Here is a 21,048-nt window from a genome sequence, read left to right as displayed (position 1 = left end):
AGCGAGGCTGCAAGACATAAGAAACGTGGTTGATGTCAAGCGTGGTCGATGGAGAAGCAGCAAGGAATGTTTCACTAGAGCTCCACTCTCAGCGTTGATGGAATGTGCACTGTGCACCCGAAAGCAGAACTACACATCGCAAACCGACCCTTCCATTCTGTCCTCTGCCTGTCTCATCTTTGGCTGTCGCAGAAAGAACCTGGGAAGTTTTGTTCATTCACATGTATTATTGCTGATCTATTGGTCGCTTTTTTGGCCCAACCATGGATGACCTTGCCGTTGCCAGTGCAACCGCCGTGTTTTCCCTCCCACCATGGCCTCGGCCTGCCCCTCATCCACTCAGAGGAAATCCACTGCACATCATGGGGAGTCTTTATCTGGGCGAAATGGATTCGGTCATTTTAGGCTCCAACTCTGCGTTTCAGGTGATCTAGATCCCATTGTGGCCCGCAGTGATTGAGATGCATACGTACGACTCTTTGTTTACTCGCCCAGCTTCGACTTCGCCTCGCCTTCACGACAACACTGCGCCGACCGCTCTGTCTATCAACATTCTTGCTGCTTGGTACCATTTGAGAGCAAGGAAAATAATCCAGACGACCTCTCAATTTGAGAAGGCCGTTGATGTTGGCATCTTCCCTCCTTGGGTGTGCTTTCTCTAGATCCTGCCATCGGGCGATCGACAGCCTCTAATGTCTCACAGTTGGGTTAGCTACTACTGCACCTTAACCGGCGTCGCTTGAACCTTGTGAACCTCTCCATGGATGGTCGCTTCTATCGAAGATCCCGAATGCACAGGGCAGTCGGTGCCAACCTGGTGCTGACGCTCCTTTGCGTCCTACCGTTTGTCAGTCATGTCGTTGCACAACTCCCATATACGCCTTCGAGTCTTCTATACTCTTTACAACAGAACAGCTCATTCGCATACCTCTTACGGACGACGGAAGGTCGGACGGAGTTTATCTCGATAGATGTGTCTGGGAAACTCGACACGGGAAACTCATCGTACAAAGTACTGCTCGAAGAGACTCCATTTCCTAACGAGGACGAAACATCCGCGTACGTCCCAGCCATTGACCAGGATGGTGTAATAAAGGTTTATGCAGGTGAGTGCCGAGAATCAGAGGACGCGCCTATGCTGTGGACTTTCAAATCCGATCCCGGGAGTCCAATAGGTAATGGGACCTGGGATAAGTTCTCCGCCCATGCGTCAGACGGAAAGGCAAGTTCTGTTGCCACCGGTCCAAACTTTCTGTCAGCTGGGTTCGCATATTCTGTTTCAAACACGACTGAAAGCTCTCTCTTCGCCTTTGCCGGAATGTGTCCAGAGCAGAGTGACAACAGCGATTCTTGGACATCTGCCGCAAACTATTCCCAAACGCTGACGGTCTTGGATCCTTGTGATGAAGACCACTGCTACGAGATATCGACTACTGGAGATAGAGCACCCCCTATTCCGGAGGCGGGATTCACAATTACTCCTCTCCACGCCACAACCGCGTACGTCGATGATGGGCTCCGGCAACAGCAGGATTTCCTCCTCATTGGGGGACATACTCAGCGGGCATTCATCAACATGTCTGAATTGGCTATATTCTCTGCGCCACAAAATAGCTGGAGCTTTGTCACCGTGGAACCCGAGAGAGAGTCGTCGAGAACCGACCTCACCGTCCGCGATACTGCTGTGGTTGAACCTCGATCCGGCCATACTGCGGTTCTGTCGCCGGACGGAAGCAAGGTGATCATATTTGGGGGTTGGGTGGGAAATACGAGCGTGGCTGCAAAACCTCAACTAGCTATTCTAGAAATTGGAGGGGGTTTTGTAGGGACTGGTGAGTGGTCGTGGACTGTGCCATCGGCAGACGGAGGTCCTGGAGGCCTTGGTGTTTACGGACATGGCGCCACAATGCTCCCGGGAGGAATTATGATGATCGCGGGCGGATATGAGATCTCACAACTATCCAAAAGAACCGGCTCTGAACCCAAAGCCAACTCGCAGATTTACCTGTATGACACAGCCTCTGGAGCTTGGACTTCTTCATACGAAAATCCATATTTCAGCCCATCTTCCGAAGCCTCCGATGGATCATCTTCCTCTAGTTCAAGTTCCTCTTCTTCTCGAAAGACTGGCCTGGGAGTTGGCATAGGTCTGGGTGTCCCAGTCGCTGCAGCGCTCGGAGTGCTCTTTTTCTATTTCTGGCGACGACACGGAGCGCGTCGAAGCCGCGATAATGAAATCCGCAAGCTAGCCCTGGGGGCGCAGAGAGCTCACTTTTGGGGGAGAGGGGACTCGGAGATGGCCAGTAGTGTTCGAAATCCCTCAAGCAGGAACTCATTCAACAGCGACTATCCTTGGAGCGGCAATAACCCGCGAAGCACCGGGAAGAGGACTAATTGGAACGACAATGGCGATGCAGCTGCGGAGAGAACTGGGCTGCTAGGGGACATTCACGTACCTAAGAAGCTCAACCGACCTGTCCTAAACGCTGGTGTTTACCGGCCCCCATATAACGAGTATAGCCGAGGCGACACTGCTGGCATTATCCATCCTATCGACGAGCGTGAGGAGGATGAAGCTGATTATGCGGAAAGAATCCAGACGCGCGATACTACCAGTTCCCTGCCAGGGCAAGCGTTTGTCACAGCTCGAAACACCCAGGTTGACGATCTACACCCCCCTGGCGCCGGACCCACATCAGAGGTCGGTATGAGCAGGAGTAGAAGTTTATCGCCAGATAAAGATGAGCGGACTTCATCCGGCCTTTCTGATTCCGCAAGGCCGGAAGATTCGGGGAAGCCAGCCGCGACCTTCAAAAACAGCTTACCGACATCGCATACCAACAAAACCTTTTTGTTCGATCAGCATGCCATTTCATCTCATCACAACAGAGACGCTGTTCACAGCCAGGGCAGCTCAACGTCAACAAACTCGTCGTCCGAAAAACGCTATTCATCTGACTCCTATTCAACTGCTCACTCAACGCTATCTCAACGTCAAGCGGAGGGTGAGTTTCTGCTCTCAGACTCAGATAACCATGAGCCATCCTCATTAGGAGGCCTGTTTAGCAGTAAACCACCATCACCAATCAAGCCGAAGACGTCCGAGTGGATTGGAGGCATTCGGCGAGTACTATCTGTATCACGGAGGCGAGCACCCACTAACGAAGGTCGCGGGACTATCTCTCGGGCTTCCGGGATTGACGGTGGTGATTCTATCATTGGAGCCCACACAGTTGATTCCAGATTCCCTCGGAGATCTGTGAGCGCCTCGGCTGAGCTGTTCAGGCGTAAGCAAGGTGCCAAAGACTGGGGCGTGGGCAATAGGCTCTCACAAGACATGAGCTGCCAGTCCGCTCGCTCTACCCGTGATGACTTTGGACTGGATGGGCATGTGGACCTTGGCGACGAGGAGTGGGATGTTGAGGGTGCTGCTGAGGGCCGACGGGTGCAAGTAACATTTACTGTACCAAAGGAAAAGTTACGGGTTGTGAATGCCTCAGCCGGTGATTTTGATGATCTGTCAGTGAACTCGGTTAGCCGAAGTAACAGCTCATCATAGTCTGGCTTCTTCTGTATTTGACCGGTGTTTGTTTGGGACTGAGGCGTGGAAGAGTATACGGTGGAGACGTCTTGGACCTTTGATTTTCTTCTTCAGCTTTGCTTTTGATTCGGATATCCCTGAGCCTCTCAGATCGGTGTGGTATTTTCAGTTTTATATTTTAGTTCCCTCACCCTTCACTTCTTGCAAATGTTTTAAGAGTCGTTGCCATGTTGGCCAGCAGTATAGGTTATTCAGAATGATTGTATGAATGGGAATGAATGATGAAATAAATGTATACCTTCCGTTACTTTTCCAAATCAGCGTGGTGTGGCTGAATCCTGCATCCTAATCGGCTTCTAATATTTTTGAAAGTCAGTTGGGTTACCCAATTAAACTCTATTGATGTCGCTATGCGAGACTACCTAAAGGAGATACAAAAAGATATATACCGGAAACGGTGGGGTACTTTTTCTTTTTTTTTACCAATTCAAAGTGAAACAGACTTAAGTCATAAGATGCATAACAATTGATTTATTTTCCCCGTGCGGTTGGCGAAATTTAATTCGTCCCAGTTGTAGGACGTGTGGGAATTGTCTTGGGCAACGGCGGAAGGAGAGTCTTTGCGCTTTCACGCGCATACTGGGCCATCAAGGAGTCCATGACGACGAGTGCAGACATGGCTTCGACGATGGGCACAGCACGGGGCACAACGCAGGGGTCGTGGCGGCCCTTGGCTTCTAGGACACCATCGCCCAGATCGTAGGTGGCTGTTTGCTGGGCCTGTCCGATTGTGGCAGGTGGTTTGAACGCAACGCGGAAGTAGATGGAGGCACCGTTGGAGATACCGCCCTGGATACCACCGGAGTTGTTGGTCTTCGTTGTGAGGCGCTGCTTTGTCGTGTTCTCGGAGCCGAGTTGGGTCTGGACCTCGGACGCAACGAAGGGATCGTTGTGGATTGAGCCGGGGACTTCGCAGCCGCCGAAGCCAGAGCCGATTTCGAAACCCTTTGTGGCGGGGATGCTGAGCATGGCATGGGCAAGCTGGGCCTCAAGTTTGTCGAAGCAGGGCTCGCCGAGGCCGACGGGGACGTTGCGGATCACGCAGGTTACTGTTCCACCGATGCTATCGTTGTTGTCACGGAAGTGTTCGATGATTTTTGTCATGCGCGCAGCAGCATCTTCGCTCGGACAGCGGGTGGGGACAAAGGCGTCAACGGTCTTGCGGTCGATCTTCTCGATAAGGTTGAGAAACTCTGGGTTGGTTGATGGGGTAGGGTGCTCGGCCGTGGCAGGGAAGAGGTGCTCGTTGCCAACGGAGGAGACGAACGCGATGATTTCGACGCCGTGCGAAAGGCGCAGGTATTTTTCGGCGATGGCTCCGGCGGCGACACGGCCTAGAGTTGGGCTCCATGTTAGAATTGGAAAGAAACTAGCTGAGAGTGCTGCTCACCAATTGTCTCTCGGGCACTGCTTCGTCCACCACCACTGCTAGCCTTGACGCCATACTTCTCGAGATAGGTGAAATCCGCATGACTGGGGCGAGGGTACATGTCCATCGTCTTGTTGCCATAGTCCTTGGGGCGCTGGTCCTCATTGCGCACAACCATGCCAATTGGGGTGCCTAGGGTGACACCAAACTCGGTTCCTGATTGAATCTCGACACGGTCTTTCTCGTTGCGGGGGGTTGTCAGGGCGCTCTGGCCGGGACGTCGGCGGGTCATTTGGGGTTGAATATCATCCTCGGTGAGCTCCATGCCCGGTGGGCATCCATCGACAATACAGCCGACGGAGCGGCAGTGGGATTCACCATAACTAGCAAGAGGGTCCCTGTTAGCTGTGGAATTGCATGGAGGGCTCTGAAAACTTACGTGGTGACTCGGAAGTAGTCACCCCACGTTGACATGGTGGGCGGCGAATTGGGGACTTAGTGTGTGGTTTTTATTGCTCGATTTGATTCGTAGTGCTGTAGATGTTGTAGATGTTGTAATCCTGTTATTTCTCAGTAACCTCAGGAATTGACACCAAGGCGACCAAGGAGGGATTCGAAACCTGCAGTTAACCTATGATTCTTCACAAGTGACTCGAAAATGCGGGATATTTTCGGTCAATCGATTGCAGCTAGTTTAGGTTTAGCGCCCGCAATCGGAGTCCGTCCTATCGCATGATACTGATAGTTGTATCGGTCGGCGTATGGTAATGTTTGGTACCGTACGACGTCACCGCAAGCTGACAGTTGCGGACACTCGGATATTTTGAAAAATAAAATAGCTGACAACGCGCTCGCCTCGTTTGAGCCACCAGGAACCTTTATCAATGCTCCTGTTTCCTCGAGCTTCATGCTTGAGAGCTTCCCGATGTAAGAGGAACTCCGGCAGCCTCTTTGTCCGGTTCAATTCAGCTTATGCCTCCGACCACTTCGCTCAACTCGCGTCTCGCCCGACCTCCGTGCATCAGATCTATCAATCGCTTTCGACCGACCCTTACGTGAACCTTTCAATTGAACATTTTCTGCTAGAAAATGCGCCGCCCGAATCAAGTATTCTCTTCGTATACATAAATAGGCCGTGCGTCGTAATTGGCCGGAATCAGAACCCTTGGCTTGAGACCAACCTCCAGAAGCTCCATAACGATCGCGAGCTCACCGACAACGTCAATGGCGATGCGGTTTTTGTCCGACGGCGCTCAGGTGGTGGTGCTGTCTTCCACGATACCGGGAACTTGAACTACAGCGTGATCTCTCCTCGAACGACCTTCACAAGGGACAAACATGCGGAGATGATGGTGCGGGCATTGCACCGCGTTGGAGCGGTTAACACGAGTGTTAATGATCGCCACGATATTGTCATGTCAACAGATCAGGTGCGGAAGATCTCTGGGTCAGCGTTTAAACTGACGAGGTTCCGCGCATTGCATCACGGGACGTGTCTACTAGATTCACCAAACATTGATATCCTTGGGTCCTTTCTCCGATCTCCTGCCAGGGAGTACATCAAAGCAAAGGGTGTTGAGAGTGTCCGATCTCCGGTGGCTAATGTTTCTTCTTCAATGGGTGATTCTCCTGCCCCATTCTCCATCCAAGCGGTTATCGCTAGTGTGATGGAGGAGTTTGCCCAACTCTATGAGGCTAGCCCGGATGCGGTTCGCCGAGCTCAGCGAGCTCACGCCGTGGAGCCTGAATTGTACGCTGGGAACAACTGGGTAGCTGGGGCGGTGGGTGATTACGAAGCTGATACGGTGCCTGGGATTAAGAAAGGCCTAGATGAGCTAAGGGTGAGTCTCTCCGGCGGAGCTCCGAGGAAGGATCTTGCTAATAGGCCGTGCCAGTCTCTGGAGTGGAAGTATACACAAACCCCGCAGTTTACGTTCTCTACATACCCTATTGAGGAAGATCCCCGTGAACGATCAGCACTTCCGCCTTCTCTTCCCTCTTCGGTGAGATTTTACTTATTGCCTATTAATGCAGCGGGATGGGAAATGCTGACAGCCATCAGACACGCGTATTCTTACGTTTCAAACATGGAGCTATTATTGAAAGCTGTATATCCACCTCCGATGATCCATCACTTGCTGCGGAACAAGCCAACCGCGTGCACAAAGCCCTCAAAGGGCGAAACCTACATGAGTTGTGTTTGTCCCACTGGACAGATGTCCTACTCAGCCAGTTATCCGCCGATGAGGAACCGGACACGGTACGCGAACTTGCGAGTTTCATTGCCAGCCAATTCGGCTGTTCATAGATCACGATCGTAATATAGAGGCAAATGTAAATTTCGATAAAAGGCCAAGCCTCAATGGTTTAAAGGCGCCCTGTGATTTATAATTACCCCAGCTACGAACTAACCAACTAACTAGTTAGTTAATCCACAATAGCTGACAAATACTTGGTCTCTCATGTCATGGCTCCAATTGAGACACAAGATTCGTACAGCGCCAGGAGCATACTCAAGTGAAATTCTCACAATCTGCCCCTCTGGTTGGGTTATACATCACACTTAGGGCTCCTTTAAGACCCTGCTGGATTTGGTCCATTCTCTGGTCTTTCAACGAGATACGATGCCCAAAAATATAAACTGGAAATACTGCGGGGAAATGGCCTCCTGCTCCCGTCTGTTCTGGATTTCTGACTCCAATTTTGATGTTATTCAAGACTGGGTGGGAAAACTCATTCCACCTATCAGAACGTGCATCGTGGAGTTGCATTTTTGGACCTGGGTCCATGTCAATATTATTTTTGTATAAAAAGCAGATTAGCCGCTCCAGCATCACACAATACTCAATTGCCTATTATTATTTATCCCTCGGGTATATCACCGACCAAGGTTTTTTCCCCGTCGGTCTTTGGCCCGAACCCCGATTTATGGAGCTATACATATATGATGGCGACTGAGGGGCAGCGCAGGTCTGCATGACACGTCGTTTTCTACTGTTCCTCTGCACTGGTTTTAATGATGTCTGTTCATGCCAACGGGAAAACTCCAACGCAACTTTTCAGTCAGTCGCCTTTCCGTACCCGCGGCGACCTTCAGGATGCCTGCAAAGCACTCCTTGACCCTCTTGTACCCCGCTTCACACCTGGAGGTAGCCGTGTAAAGATTGGGTCATCGACTACTCGGTTTGATGAAGGAGGTGCTCAGATCGAGGGCTTTGCGCGCCCATTATGGGGTTTAGCTGCCTTGCTTGGTGGTAATTGCGACTATGCGGCCGCCTCCCGTTGGCGCGATGGTTTCATACAAGGAACAGATCCAGAAAGCCCAGAATACTGGGGAGATATCGAAGATTTGGACCAGAGGATGGTGGAGATGTGCCCGATTGGTTTTACATTGGCGGTTGCGCCGCACGTTTTCTGGGATCCCTTGACCACCAAGCAGAAGGCGAATGTCGCAAAGTGGCTTGCAAGTATCAATGAACGTGAAATGCCAAATACAAATTGGTATGTCAGTTTCCTTCTGAGATGAGTCAATGGTTAGCAACGCTCACACAGGCTGCTTGTTTAGGCTATGGTTTCGAGTATTTGCCAATTTGGGCCTGCGACGGAACGGGGCGCCGTATTCCCTTCCACGCATCGAGGCTGATATGGATCACTTGGATACCTTCCACGTAGGTGGAGGTTGGAGCAACGATGGGCCCAAGAGTCATCACCAAATGGACTATTACTCGGGCTCATTCGCGATCCAGTTCCTGCAGCTGCTCTATTCCAAGCTGGCTGGAGACTTTGACCAACCCCGAGCAGAACGATACCGAGAACGCGCTAAAGAGTTTGCGCTGGATTTTGTGTATTACTTCGATCCCGATGGACGATCCATTCCCTTTGGACGATCCATGACCTACCGCTTTGCGATGGTTGGATTCTGGGGTGCTCTAGCTTTTGCGGATGTCGCCCCCCCAGCGCCGCTCAGTTGGGGTGTTGTGAAGGGCCTTTTGCTTCGGCATTTTCGTTGGTGGGCCACGCAAGAGGATATGTTCAGTAGCGATGGGACGTTGAACCTTGGGTACTCCTACGCTAATATGTTCCTGACCGAGAACTACAACTCCCCAGGCTCGCCATACTGGTGTTGCCTGTCCTTTGTCCCACTTGTCCTACCGGATTCGCATCCGTTTTGGACCGCTGGGGAGGAAGCATATCCGACGTCGCTTTCAGCGGTAGCGGTTCTTAAGTACCCAAAACATATCATTGTTCACCGAGGTGGACACACTTTCCTTCTCTCATCAGGGCAGGCCTGCCATTATCCGGTTAGAGCGATCCAGGCTAAGTACGGAAAATTTGCATACAGTGCATCTTTTGGATACTCCGTACCAACTGGCGGCTACCAGCTGGAACAGCATGCCCCTGATAGTATGCTGGCACTTTCTGATGATGGTGGTGATGTCTGGCAAACACGGAGAGTTGTGGAGAACGCACGCATCGAGCAACGAGAGAATGCGCCGGTTCTGATCTCGGACTGGAAACCATGGTCCGACGTCAAAGTTGAGACATTCTTGATACCGCCTGTCGAAGGAAGCGAAAACTGGCATATCCGTGCTCATCGTGTTAGTACGGGTCGGAGCCTCCAGACCTCAGAAGGAGCGTTTGCGATCTATGGGTGCCAGAGTCACAATGGCCGCATTCTGAAGCCTTTCGCTGACTCTTTGAATCCGTCGTCTGAGGGAACATCAGCAGAAACCCAAAGCGCACTTACCGTTTCCTCAGCTGGCGCTGTCGGTATTGTGGAGTTGCAATCAACGATAGACCGTGCAGGAAGAGTTGTTCTGGCAGACCCAAACTCCAACCTTCTTCACGGCCGCACTCTACTGCCGTCTCTAGGCGCCGACCTGCAGCCAGACACGCACACCTGGTTCGTCAGCGCAGTATTCGCTTTGCCAGCACATGGAAACGGCGAAAATTGGAGAGATATTTGGACTGATAAATGGAATAATCGGCCGGTTATCCCGGGGTGGTTGAAGGAATTGGTGAAAGGTTGAATTTTCTTGGGCATATTTGTGAGCTGGGATTGGAATTGTGTTGGTAGAATGGAGAGAAATCTCCCTCGTAGCCATAATGACCTCGACTATAATAGTAAATCTTCCGCCTCTGTCTCTTTCTCCCTAACTGCCGCCCCTACGACCATTTGTTCCACACTCCAGCAGAAGAATCTGGTTCATGTCTAACAAAGCTGGATGTGTCGGCTGCCACAATTCCTCACCATGAGGGCGCGGGGGAGATCCAGTCGAGTTTATGATCGTCCAGGTAAGCCCAAGGACCCAAACAATGGCGGATCAATCCACTAACATAAGGCATCTTCATATCTCTAGGTACTCAGAGCTATACTAGCGAAGACTGGGACATGCGTGTGTGTGTTTAACGCCGAAAGGTCTCCCGGGTTGACTAAACTCGATTGCCTAGGCATGGCCATCAACACTGCTCCATCCATTGGGCCCAGGTTGTTACTACTTTTCCAAGACATCTGGAATGCTATCAGATACCGTCTGAGTTGGCGACCACGGCTATCGAAATACTTGGCCGTCTGGATGACGTTTTTTTTTTGAATCAGGCCAGTCTCGCACGGGGTTCATTCAGAGAACTGGGTGTTGTTTTGAGATGGCCCTCTTAGTGGTGGAGGTGGAAATCAGCGGCTTCTTGGGCCTGCCCTCGCCTTCATTTGAAGAGCTCCTGCATGGCCCAGCTCTTACATCTCCTGGACACAAGTCTCCACAGGCATGTCGTGATGGAGATAGGCCTTGAGTCCTGGATCCGCTTTCAACGCAGGTTGGAATCTCATCCACGATTTAACTGATGGTCTTTCTCCCATGCCAATCTTTGCCGAGTCAAGTTCAAGCCAGGCTAAATCCAGAAATCTACACCAATTATCTTTTACCGGGAGATTTTCTCACGGCTGGCCCAGCTTCCCCGCAAAGTGTGTCTGCTTTTGACTTTAGCCTTTCCCCATCTCTCCACCCAAGCCCTGCAATTCCAGACTCCTGTTGCTATCAAACCAGCAACCTCCATCTCGGCCGTTATCTTCGCGCTGGTCCTCGTGATGATTTGGCTCCTCATCCCAGCTTTTGTGGGGTCTACCCCCCCATTTCCCTAACTGGTCATTTGCTCTCGTCACGGCGTGACCTCCTTGTCTCGACACCTCACAGACCCTGCCACACGGTCAGCGCTTACCCATGCCTAGGGGCGAATTGATGCGCCACCCCCCTTCTGCCGCCAGATCACTGGCGTTTTCAATCATGGCTAAATGCCAAGTTTGACTGAACATGGGCGATAGTCGTGTCGTGGAACATGGGATTCGTGGAATCGAGTTTTTGCGTCTTCTCTCGCGTTTATCCGCCGACAATCTCTCATGATACTCTGAATCAAAGACCGACATTGCGACCGTACTGGTATAGCTGGTCTGTCGGTTATCCAGCGCGGTTTTTGTCAAGTGCTATAACTACCCGGGCCGACCACCTGTCGGCTTGTTTTTGAAACAGGGTCTAACATCTATTTGAACCGCCTCCTTTGACCGTTCGAAGGTATACAGTCATTGCCAAAATTCTGCCACCACACGCACACTAGGGGTTGACAATCGATACAAACAGACTGTCCTTTACTCGACCATACAACGTTGCCCATTCCGCTGGCTCAGTATCTGTCTATAGCGTGTCGAGGAACGTTGTCAATTAGCAGGCATGTCGTTTCTTCTCAAGAAGCTCGTCCACAATGACGCTATGAAAACCGACCCCCCGGAGATATACGGATGGCGGGTATACGCGCTGGCTTGTTCGGTGAGCTATATCACCCAGGATCTCTAGCTACCCACTGTACTTATCCATCACGCAGGCATGTTTTGGAGGCATGTTGTTCGGTATGGAGACTGGTATCATTGGCGGTGTCCTGACCATGAAACCCTTTCAAGAGTGAGCACTCCATGTTGCTTTTCCTACTTTCTAGTCCTAATGTCTTTGGACAGCAAATATGGGCTGGACCCCAATAATGAAGAAGCAGAGGCGAACCTCTCCGCGAATATCGTGTCTACACTACAAGCAGGATGCTTTTTTGGTGCCTTGGCCGCATCCTGGGTGGCTGATAAGTTCGGGAGAAAGCTCGGCCTAATGACTGCATCTTTCGTCGCCATACTCGGGGTGATCATGCAAGTTGCAGCGAGTGGTCACCTGGAAGCTATGTATATCGGACGGTAGGTTCCTTTGTTTCCATAGGTGGCCGCCAATCTAACGGCCATTGCAGTCTTCTCTGTGGAATTGGTGTAGGTTTCGCATCCATGGTCAACCCACTTTATGTCTCCGAGAACGCCCCACGAGCCATCCGCGGTGGCCTCACAGGTCTATATCAACTCTTCATTACCATGGGAATTATGCTTGCCTTTTGGATCAACTACGGCTCCCTTCTCCACATTAGCGGCACAGCCCAATACCTTGTCCCACTAGCTATGCAAGCCCTTCCTGCAGTTCTTCTTCTCATCGGGATGCTCCTCTGCAACGAGTCTCCACGGTGGCTCGCCAAACAAGACCGCTGGGAAGAGGCGCGTGCAACCCTCTGCCGTGTCCGCAATCTTCCGGCGAGCCACCCTTATGTCGAAAATGAATATCAAGACATCGTCCGTCAACTAGAGTTCGAACGGCAGCTCATCGGTGGCTCTGGATTTATCGATCTCCTAAAGGAAATGTGGCTAATCGCCGGTAACCGCAAACGAGCCCTCATTAGCATCTGGTTGATGGTAATGCAACAGCTCACGGGGACCAATGCCATAAATTACTACGCACCGCAAATTTTTAACAATCTTGGCATTACAGGTTCAGCTAATGGACTTTTTGCTACAGGTGTATATGGTATAGTAAAAGTTTTGGGCTGTGCATGCTTTCTGGTCTTTGTTGCCGATTCACTGGGTCGCCGCCGTTCTCTTCTCTGGACATCAATCGCCCAAGGCCTCACAATGCTCTACATTGGCCTATACGTCCGAATTGCACCTCCAGTCGAAGGAGAGCCCGTCATTCCCGCAGGCTATGTGGCTCTCGTCTGTATTTTCCTGTTTGCCGCCGCTTTTCAGTTCGGATGGGGGCCCGTATGTTGGATTTACGTCTCTGAGATCCCTACTGCACGCCTACGTGGTTTGAATGTTTCGTTTGCCGCCGCCACACAATGGCTGTTCAACTTTGTTGTTGCACGTGCAGTCCCGAATATGCTGGCTACTGTTGGTGCAAACGGCTATGGGTACGTTGACTTATTGATTCCGTTTGTCTTCACCTCACCTGACCCCGGGACTAACGGATTGTAAATCAGGACATATATTATTTTCGCATGCTTTTGCTTTTCCATGTTTGTTTTCGTCTGGTTCTTCATCCCAGAAACCAAGGGTTCGTTACTCCTCCTCTTCTTCAGTTTCATCTCCCTGGCATTGAACTGTCTGTGAAACCAGCTAACCCAAGCACAACAGGTCTATCACTCGAGAAGATGGACGAACTCTTTGGTATCACGCAACCAGAACAGAAGGACAATGGTGAGGACAATGCCGCCAAAAAGCCGGAGGAAGTTCATATTGAAAGGGCGGTATAAGTGTTTTGGTTTTGTTGCCGCGAGCCTGCGAGTTATTTCTATTTCTAGGCTTAGCATTATACTGCTGCAGGTGGAAGGTTATTTTCATAGTAAGGGAAGGGCTATTATCGCCTGAATCTAAACCCTATTAGGGCTAGTGTCGACCGTGTCCTGTCATTTGAACATCCTATTGTTTATACACTTTTAAAAATGCCGGGCTCCTTATTATTGTAACACTTAGATGTCATTTCCTTCGTCCTTGAGTTTCCTCTACCAGCTAGGATATGGCACTGTCTAGCGCCTCTAGTAGTAGTCTCCACACCCAAGCAACCTTGGCTCTGGAACTGAGCCGGAAGAGACTCGATCGACCCTGAGTTCGAGAAGTAATAGGCCAAGACTCCTTCGTCTTGATACGAGAGGATTGACTTGGGACCCAACAAAGGAGTTCGAGAAGGAGGCCGAACCACAACCCCGCACTAAAGGGTTATAACAAAGAAACAGATCTTGGAATCTAATGAACTTGTTTGACCTATCGCTGAAGGCCTCCATGGAGGCCATGAATGATCGATGGATTCGGTTATATGTAGTCCTCTACGGGAATGGAGATTGGTAACAACGAAGGATGGGAGTGGTCGCCGCAAACACAGACGAGAGGCGGGCGATGAAAGATGTTGGGAGACTCTCTGGTGCCTTGGAAACTCATTCGGATACAATCGAAACAATGACCAACATCACCACGGCATATATTGAACAAGATGAGTTTCGCTAAGCGGAGTCAATATACCAATAAGGCTTCATTTCTTCAGCGTAAATCCCACTGAGGGGCCGGAAGCCTACTTGCGGCCCAATGGCTGAAAAGCCTTGGCAAGATACATTACAAGCAAGGAAGGGCTGTTGCTTTCATTGAAAGAAATGTCAGATTTCCGAGTCTGCACCGCCCAGTCAAGCCTGCTAATATTCCATTGAATTCGCTAGTATACTGCTCTAGCTGTGGGAGGATATGACTTCGGAAAACACCCCCGTCGTAAGCTATTTCTCATCTCTCTATATGCACCATCAATATTTTAGCAATTATGGTGATTCCAGTAGAGAATGACAATGAAAAATGGATGCCACATATTCTGTACTTTCTTGCATGATACAAAAGGTACAAAGGGAATTCTGCTGAGGAAGCCCTATAACAATGCCACCGAACTTACGAGAAACCGCTTAGTTCTACAGAAAGCAGATACATAGTGTTGTAACACCTATTTGCTATTGCTAATTCTATTGGTTCATAATCTTCGTCAAGTCGTAAGGAAGTTATGCGCCCTAGTTGCCCTTCCCCGTCCCGCCATATTGTCTGTACATGTAGAACTGCAATTTGCATGGAAGTATATGCATGGAAGAACCACCGAACAAGCGTATTGGAAACAATGTAGCGTAGATGTCAAATTAAGCAAAAAGAAGGACGGAGAAGATCAGACCAGGACTCCGTGTGTAGCATGCTATGGAAGGAGGCGCTGAAAAGCGAGGGGTATAACATAAGACAATGTAGAGGAGAAATATGTAGAAGAGGGATAGACGAGAGGGAGAGTAAGAGATGAAGCGAAACGTTTGCATGCATGGGAGGCAAATGAATTACCGAAGTCCCCTCCTGCGGAATCCGGATCCTTGGCCCTGGAGCTTTTGGGACTGACTCCGTGTCATGCGCCTGGAAGGACCATCATCAAGACTTAAACTCCCAAGTCCTGGTCCGAGTTCAGCGCGCTTTGGAGAGAAAAAAGTATCCTGCACGGTGTTATCGCGTCCGTAGCGGATATTTTTAATTGTGTTGTTTGTTGTGCCGGTGGCAGTTGTCATGGTAGTTTCTGTGTCCGAGTCTTGATCAAAATCCTGATCGGAGGCATTGGCATCTTGATATTTGAGACTCTTCAGGCTGAAGCTGTGGTCTCTGTTGTTATTGTGAAAGGTGCCGTCGTATGAGGGAAATGGGAGTTGATATTGTTGGTATTGTGGCTCAGGCTGGTGTGTCAAAAAGCTTGAGCCGCCTGCCGTTGATGAAAAGGAGAGAGGCGGAGGTGCGGTCACCGGGGGAGAACCAAAGGACCCGTGGTATTCAGACTGTCTGCTTATTCCTGATCTTGGCGAGTCTTCGATAACGGTGTCGCCAGGAGACGATGGTCGGGTTGGTTGCTCTTGTAAGGTGCCTGGCTTATGGGGGTGGGCGGGAACGCCGCGATAAACAGGCAGCAGAGCTAACGCCTCTTTGACAATCATGAAGACCAAAAGGAGTTTTCCGTATCTGTCAAAATAATGTCGTTCAACAGCTGCCCCAGGAAGGTATCCTCCGAGGTGGACAGCTGCCGCGATTTCTACGACATAAACTAAAAGTTCCATTCCATTCCACTGTATAGTGGGCTGCTTTAAGCCCTCGAGAAGAGCAAATCCAGCAAGAAGGCTTGCGCATCCCAACGAAGCAACTTCGATATAGTCACCTGGGACGGACACAAGTTCATACTGCGAAGCATTCCACGCCACAAGAGAGACGAGCAGTAGCCCTAACCGAAGACACTGGGAGAAAAGGGCCACAGGCAAGTTCGCCGTTCGTGGTGGTCGAGGTCTCGCGTTCGATTGCTGCGGCGACTGCCAATTATCCTCGTCATTATCTGGTGATTTTATGGAGAAGGCCCGATCAAAGAGATTCTCCAGTCCCGTTGAAGCATGGTCGGTTACTGGGAAGAACTTTGGTGGGGCAAATACATCATCTGGGGAGTTCGTGTTACGACCCCAATTGACTGATGGCTGTGTTGGGCTCCGATGGAAAGGATTGCGTTCGACGACCTGTTCGATGGGTCTCTGTCTTTGCGAGGGCTGGCTTCTCAAGTTCCACGACGGAGGCACTGGAGCTGGTGGGAGTGATCCATGAAACGGACTTGGTCGAGTCAGGGCAGACATCTGGTCTCTTTGGTGGGGAGTCGAGACTGGTCGGAAATTATGCTGTATAGAAGGAGTCCAATCCATATCGTCAACCTCAGGCGGCGGTGTGGGAATTGCGCGTTCCTCCTGGCCAGTACGCGGAGTGGCAAGCTTTTCAACAGGAAACCGTGGTGTTATCTGATGGGAGTTTTCATGCGGTGTGTAAAAAGGTTGCTTCGCACCCGTAGTTGGACGAAGAGATGCCTCCGGTTTCCGAGAGGGGGTTGCCGTTGGGGTGGATTCAGACCAATTAACCAATGGACGAGTATCGTAGCGAACCACGCGCCGCGATATTATGACAGACTAGAAAAATTAAATTAGTTATGCTGAAAGCAGGAAGTCTCCGAATCTCGAACGTACCAAAGTCATAAAAAGGAGCATGAATAAATGCAAAGCCGGCGGTAAGTTAGCATCGAGGCCACTCGACGAAGGATTCCTGAGGACGGCCCAAAACGCGCAGCGCGCTACCATGACAATAAGCTGAATTTTATAGTATTCACCGAGCCCTACGAAGCGACCGCCTCGTCCTTCGATTTTGAGTCGGAGTTTTGGATTCCACCATAGCGAGAAAATACCGGCCACTAGGGACAGACCAGCATGATACTCCAGGTCAATAGGCCAATGGGCCGGTAAACGAAGCGTATGAAGGGTTTCGCGAATTCGTGACACAACAGCTATGAAGGACGTAGTTCGAAGCTCGTCCGGGTCCCGCAGCGGTTCGTCAATGGGTAGAGCACTGGTCACGTCCCAGGCAAGTTGGCCGGCAATACTAGCCCAATAACACAAGGCACCCACAAACACCAATAGACTCTTCCAGCTCCATTGCCGCGCTCTCCGCGCTGCCTTTCCTGCCTTACTTCTGTCCATCATCCGTCGCAAGTGATCCGATTTCGCCTCGTACCCAGCCTGGCGGATGCGCGCCTTCACACGGGGTTCGCAGTTGTCGCATACTTGCGGGTAGCGCTCCTCCATGTTCCTTCGAAATTGCGGGTATTCTCGTTCATAAGCGCTATAATTTGGGTCATCGGAAGGTGGAAGATAGGAGGCCAAGGCGCTGGTGAAGAGGTGTTGGTTCCGGACGCACTGGGCACAGAACAGGTCTGAGCCGGTCAGTCCCAGGTCAGCGGGCTCAAGAAAATGGCTGGACGGGCCGGGTGTAGGCGGATTTGGGTTTGTTTCGGCAGTAGGAGGATCTGTAATTTCTCCATTCTGGAGAGAGTTGCTTTGTTAGTTGTATCGCGGGAAATCGCGGAAAACAAGTGACGTACTTCATCGAGGTAATTGACAGCCTCGCAGTGTTTACATTGCCATTTTCGAACTGGGCGTTTGTTAGGCTGTGCAGAGCGGCCGCCGCAATAGAAGCAACTCAGTCGCTTTGAAAATAGAGGAGCCATAATGTAGGGGACATTTGACGGGGGAGAGGGCTGCGTTGAGGGAGGAGAGTATTAATATTCTCCAGATTTCAAAAGTCGCCCGCAACAACAGCGCACGGACCACGTGAATAACAAATGCGCAACTGTGTACAGAGCCGCACACTTTGTGACAGCAACGCACAATTCCAGGCTTACCATGAAGCAATCCATCTTTGCTCAACTGCAACCAAGTGAACAGACCACGACCCAGCAACTTGGCGACTAAGCGACTAACACAATAACAAAATCCAACCAGTTTACTCTCCATGATGCCTGCTGTCCTGCAACTGCACCTTCGACCCTCAAGATTCTACTCTACAGCCCACCTTGGGAGATATCCCTGAACCCTGCCCCATTATTCCATCGCGTCAATGTCGTTTTTCCAGCGCCTTTTCTACGGCCTTGCCGTGTTTATACTACTCTGCACCGCCGGTGCAGCCACGAGCTATCTTGCGATGCAGTTGCAGCTGTTTTGGACCCTGCTTCTCGCTTTCTCCGTCGTGGGCGTTATATTGGCGATCCTGGTACGTTTCATTCCTCGCTTCCGTTCCTCCTGATAGATCCCAGACTCACACAGCAGCTCCATAGTTCCTCGGTGCTATTGCCATCTCCCGTAACACCCCAGTGCCCAAATGGCGTCCAAAAGACTCTCCCATCCATCTACTCGTCGTTCTCGGCAGCGGTGGCCATACTGCCGAGATGCTCACCTTGCTTCGACGTATGGATATTAATCCAGTCAAATACGCCTATCGAACCTACATCATAAGCTCCGGCGACAATTTCAGTGTTACGAAGATTATCCAGTATGAATCAGCCCTCCACGGCCGCGGCGCGGGACCAGCATCCTACGTAATCGTCCATGTTCCCCGTGCCCGCCGCGTGCATCAATCCTTCTTTACGGCTCCCTTTACAACACTTTTGTCTTTCTGGTCTTGTCTCCTTGCTCTGTGCAGGCGGCATCCAGACCAGCAATACCACAAACTACCGGAGCAATTTACCTCGCCTTATCCGGATCTGATCCTTACCAATGGGCCCGCGACAGCAGTTTGCGTTATACTGGCTGCGAGGCTCATACGCCTGGGTCATTCATGTCAGGATTTCGTTAGGTGGTCTAAGGTGCCCTCTCCGCCATCCGTGACCACTGCTAGACCGCGCGCATACCATTCGATGACAGACACATTCCGACTCCGAACAGTATTTGTGGAATCCTGGGCTCGGGTAAAAACACTGAGTCTGTCCGGAAAGATTCTCCTACCTTTTGCTGATCGGTTCCTGGTCCAATGGCCTGCGCTGGGTGGTAAGAAGGCGTGGTGGGGGAAGAAGAAGGCAGAATACGTTCCTGGCCTCATGGGTTGATCTCATGGCAACTCCAAGATAAACTGTAAATAATCCATTGCCGGAAGGTTTGAATTTACCCCGGGAAAACACTGCTGCATCGGCATGAAGACCGACCCCCTACTGTTACCATAACTGCTTTCCATAGTTCGGCTTCGGACCAACCGAGGCTTTCCCCTCGCTGCCGCCATCGGGTCCAGTGGTACAACCGGTGGATTCAATAGACGGGCTGTCCGCTCAAGAAACGGATCTTCCGACCTGTAACCTAACTACCTTCGTAAAATACCCATTAGTAAAAGCCCATGCGTGTGCCTATGGGTAGATCTCCCCTTTGCGCGACAACCCAAGATCCCACGAACTTACCCCGCGTCTGAGCAGAGTGGCAATCATCACCTTCATTCCATATTTAATATTATTCCAGCTCGTAACCCTGTCAACATCTCGGTTTTATATCCAGGAACTTGTAGCATACTATCAACACCATGCCATACTCATTGCAAACCCGCAATGTGCTCGTCACTGCAGGCTCGAGGTACCGTAACCCCGCATCAAATCCAGGTCCGCATAACAAATGCTAATACCGCCCGTCTCTCTCTCTCTTATTAGAGGACTAGGCGCTCTCGTTGCACAGAAATTTGCCGCTCAGGGAAGCAATGTTGCGATCAATTACTTCTCCAGTGCGGATGCTGCAGAGAAAATCGCCTCAGATATCCGCGCGCAATATAACGTAAAGGCGATAACGATAAAGGGTGTTCGTCCTCCTTCAGGTCTGGTGTGCGCGAGCTGTTATAGTGATGGTATGGCTAATACAAGCTCTCGCGACGTAGGATGCGAGTCTCAAGGCCGACTGTGAGAATATGGTTAAGACTACAATTGAACAGCTTGGGGGACTGGATGTTCTCGTCTCGAATGCTGTTGGTCACCTTGATAAGGACCTTGTAAAGGAATGGGCTAACTGCATTGAAGGGCTGGACTAAGATCACCAACTTCGGTGACTTGGATGCTATGGGCGAGGAGGATTGGGATATGGTATGCTGCAAGCGGTATATCAATTGATACATTTCTACTAACATGAAATCCTCTAGTGCTGGTCGGCCAATGTGAAGGGCCATCTATGGCTTTTCAAAGCAGCTCTTCCCACTTTCAAGGCCAATGCGGAAGGTGGTGTTTTCCTGCTCACTTCATCGGCCGCAGTTAGTGTTGTACCTGGAGAAAAGTAACCGCCATTCACTGACAAATTGTTTAGGCTGTTTCGGCAACCGGAAGTAGCTTGCCATACTCAGTGACAAAGGCAGCAGGTATGTGATCCATGGTGTGCTGCGCGTATAGATCTCACTGACAATACAGGGTTGCACTTGGTGAAATGTCTCGCGCAGACTCAAGGAAATAAGGTTCGCGTCAACGCAGTCCTACCAGGTCTGCTTCTTACGGACTGGGTATGTTGTCCAAGAGCCCGGCTTGGGGAGGGTGTAGAGTCATTACTAAGACTGCCTTAGGGCTTGCGATTCCCCCAGGAGAAGATCGAGCGTTATAAGTCCGCTACCCCTCTGAATACCCTGGTATGGAATCCCCAAGTAATTACCAGGAGTTAGCCTACTGATTCCCCTTCGTCACTACCAGCCTGAAGTGGAAGATACGGCCGAGGCGTATATCACATTAGCCAAGAACTCATCGGTGACAGGGCAGGCAATGCAAATAGGTAGGTCCCCATTGGATTATCCTGTGTAACCGTTACTGACTTTGTAGATTCGGGGTTTGTGATAAACTACTAAGCTAGAAAAGCTTACAAT

General features: G+C 50.7%; 8 protein-coding genes across 8 annotated transcripts; 6 read left to right on the top strand and 2 right to left on the bottom strand.

Annotated features, from left to right (window-relative positions):
- Positions 1 to 558: 558 nt before the first annotated feature.
- Positions 559 to 4,022, top strand: ASPSYDRAFT_43701 (uncharacterized protein). Its single transcript, XM_040846705.1, has one exon. The coding sequence runs from the start codon at positions 761 to 763 to the stop codon at positions 3,557 to 3,559; it is 2,799 nt and encodes a 932-aa protein (XP_040703165.1). The 5' UTR covers positions 559 to 760; the 3' UTR covers positions 3,560 to 4,022.
- ASPSYDRAFT_199769 (bifunctional chorismate synthase/riboflavin reductase [NAD(P)H] ARO2) lies at positions 4,023 to 5,780 on the bottom strand. The gene is made up of 3 exons (XM_040843771.1): positions 5,410 to 5,780; positions 4,992 to 5,353; positions 4,023 to 4,935 (listed from the first exon to the last, which is right to left on the bottom strand). Exons 1-3 carry the CDS (start codon positions 5,442 to 5,444, stop codon positions 4,100 to 4,102), a joined length of 1,233 nt encoding a protein of 410 aa, XP_040703164.1. The 5' UTR covers positions 5,445 to 5,780; the 3' UTR covers positions 4,023 to 4,099.
- Positions 5,781 to 5,854: 74 nt separating this feature from the next.
- ASPSYDRAFT_148941 (putative lipoate--protein ligase) lies at positions 5,855 to 7,278 on the top strand (the record flags this gene model as incomplete). The annotated part of the gene is made up of 3 exons (XM_040841855.1): positions 5,855 to 6,811; positions 6,866 to 6,973; positions 7,033 to 7,278. 3 exons carry the CDS (start codon positions 5,855 to 5,857, stop codon positions 7,276 to 7,278), a joined length of 1,311 nt encoding a protein of 436 aa, XP_040703163.1.
- A 617-nt stretch (positions 7,279 to 7,895) lies between these two features.
- Positions 7,896 to 10,433, top strand: ASPSYDRAFT_858156 (glycoside hydrolase family 154 protein). The gene is made up of 3 exons (XM_040851566.1): positions 7,896 to 8,471; positions 8,536 to 10,253; positions 10,308 to 10,433. The coding sequence occupies exons 1-2, from the start codon at positions 7,987 to 7,989 to the stop codon at positions 9,998 to 10,000; spliced, it is 1,950 nt and encodes a 649-aa protein (XP_040703162.1). The 5' UTR covers positions 7,896 to 7,986; the 3' UTR covers positions 10,001 to 10,253; positions 10,308 to 10,433.
- Positions 10,434 to 11,692: 1,259 nt separating this feature from the next.
- Positions 11,693 to 13,574, top strand: ASPSYDRAFT_56960 (sugar porter family MFS transporter; the record flags this gene model as incomplete). The annotated part of the gene is made up of 6 exons (XM_040849296.1): positions 11,693 to 11,788; positions 11,844 to 11,920; positions 11,974 to 12,198; positions 12,249 to 13,232; positions 13,302 to 13,375; positions 13,456 to 13,574. The coding sequence occupies 6 exons, from the start codon at positions 11,693 to 11,695 to the stop codon at positions 13,572 to 13,574; spliced, it is 1,575 nt and encodes a 524-aa protein (XP_040703161.1).
- Positions 13,575 to 14,785: 1,211 nt separating this feature from the next.
- On the bottom strand, positions 14,786 to 17,917 carry ASPSYDRAFT_43696 (uncharacterized protein). Its single transcript, XM_040846704.1, has 3 exons — positions 17,780 to 17,917; positions 16,872 to 17,720; positions 14,786 to 16,814 (listed from the first exon to the last, which is right to left on the bottom strand). The coding sequence occupies exons 1-3, from the start codon at positions 17,903 to 17,905 to the stop codon at positions 15,174 to 15,176; spliced, it is 2,616 nt and encodes an 871-aa protein (XP_040703160.1). The 5' UTR covers positions 17,906 to 17,917; the 3' UTR covers positions 14,786 to 15,173.
- A 461-nt stretch (positions 17,918 to 18,378) lies between these two features.
- On the top strand, positions 18,379 to 19,279 carry ASPSYDRAFT_30226 (glycosyltransferase family protein; the record flags this gene model as incomplete). Its single annotated transcript, XM_040844757.1, has 2 exons — positions 18,379 to 18,447; positions 18,512 to 19,279. The coding sequence occupies 2 exons, from the start codon at positions 18,379 to 18,381 to the stop codon at positions 19,277 to 19,279; spliced, it is 837 nt and encodes a 278-aa protein (XP_040703159.1).
- Positions 19,280 to 19,740: 461 nt separating this feature from the next.
- Positions 19,741 to 21,030, top strand: ASPSYDRAFT_150569 (SDR family NAD(P)-dependent oxidoreductase; the record flags this gene model as incomplete). Its single annotated transcript, XM_040842016.1, has 10 exons — positions 19,741 to 19,790; positions 19,865 to 20,009; positions 20,086 to 20,172; positions 20,225 to 20,287; positions 20,344 to 20,451; positions 20,505 to 20,556; positions 20,606 to 20,694; positions 20,755 to 20,817; positions 20,879 to 20,957; positions 21,005 to 21,030. 10 exons carry the CDS (start codon positions 19,741 to 19,743, stop codon positions 21,028 to 21,030), a joined length of 762 nt encoding a protein of 253 aa, XP_040703158.1.
- Positions 21,031 to 21,048: the final 18 nt, after the last annotated feature.

Source organism: Aspergillus sydowii, assembly GCF_001890705.1.
Source record: "Aspergillus sydowii CBS 593.65 unplaced genomic scaffold ASPSYscaffold_4, whole genome shotgun sequence".
Lineage (NCBI taxonomy): Eukaryota > Fungi > Ascomycota > Eurotiomycetes > Eurotiales > Aspergillaceae > Aspergillus > Aspergillus sydowii.
This window is presented reverse-complemented; position numbering and strand designations above follow the sequence as displayed.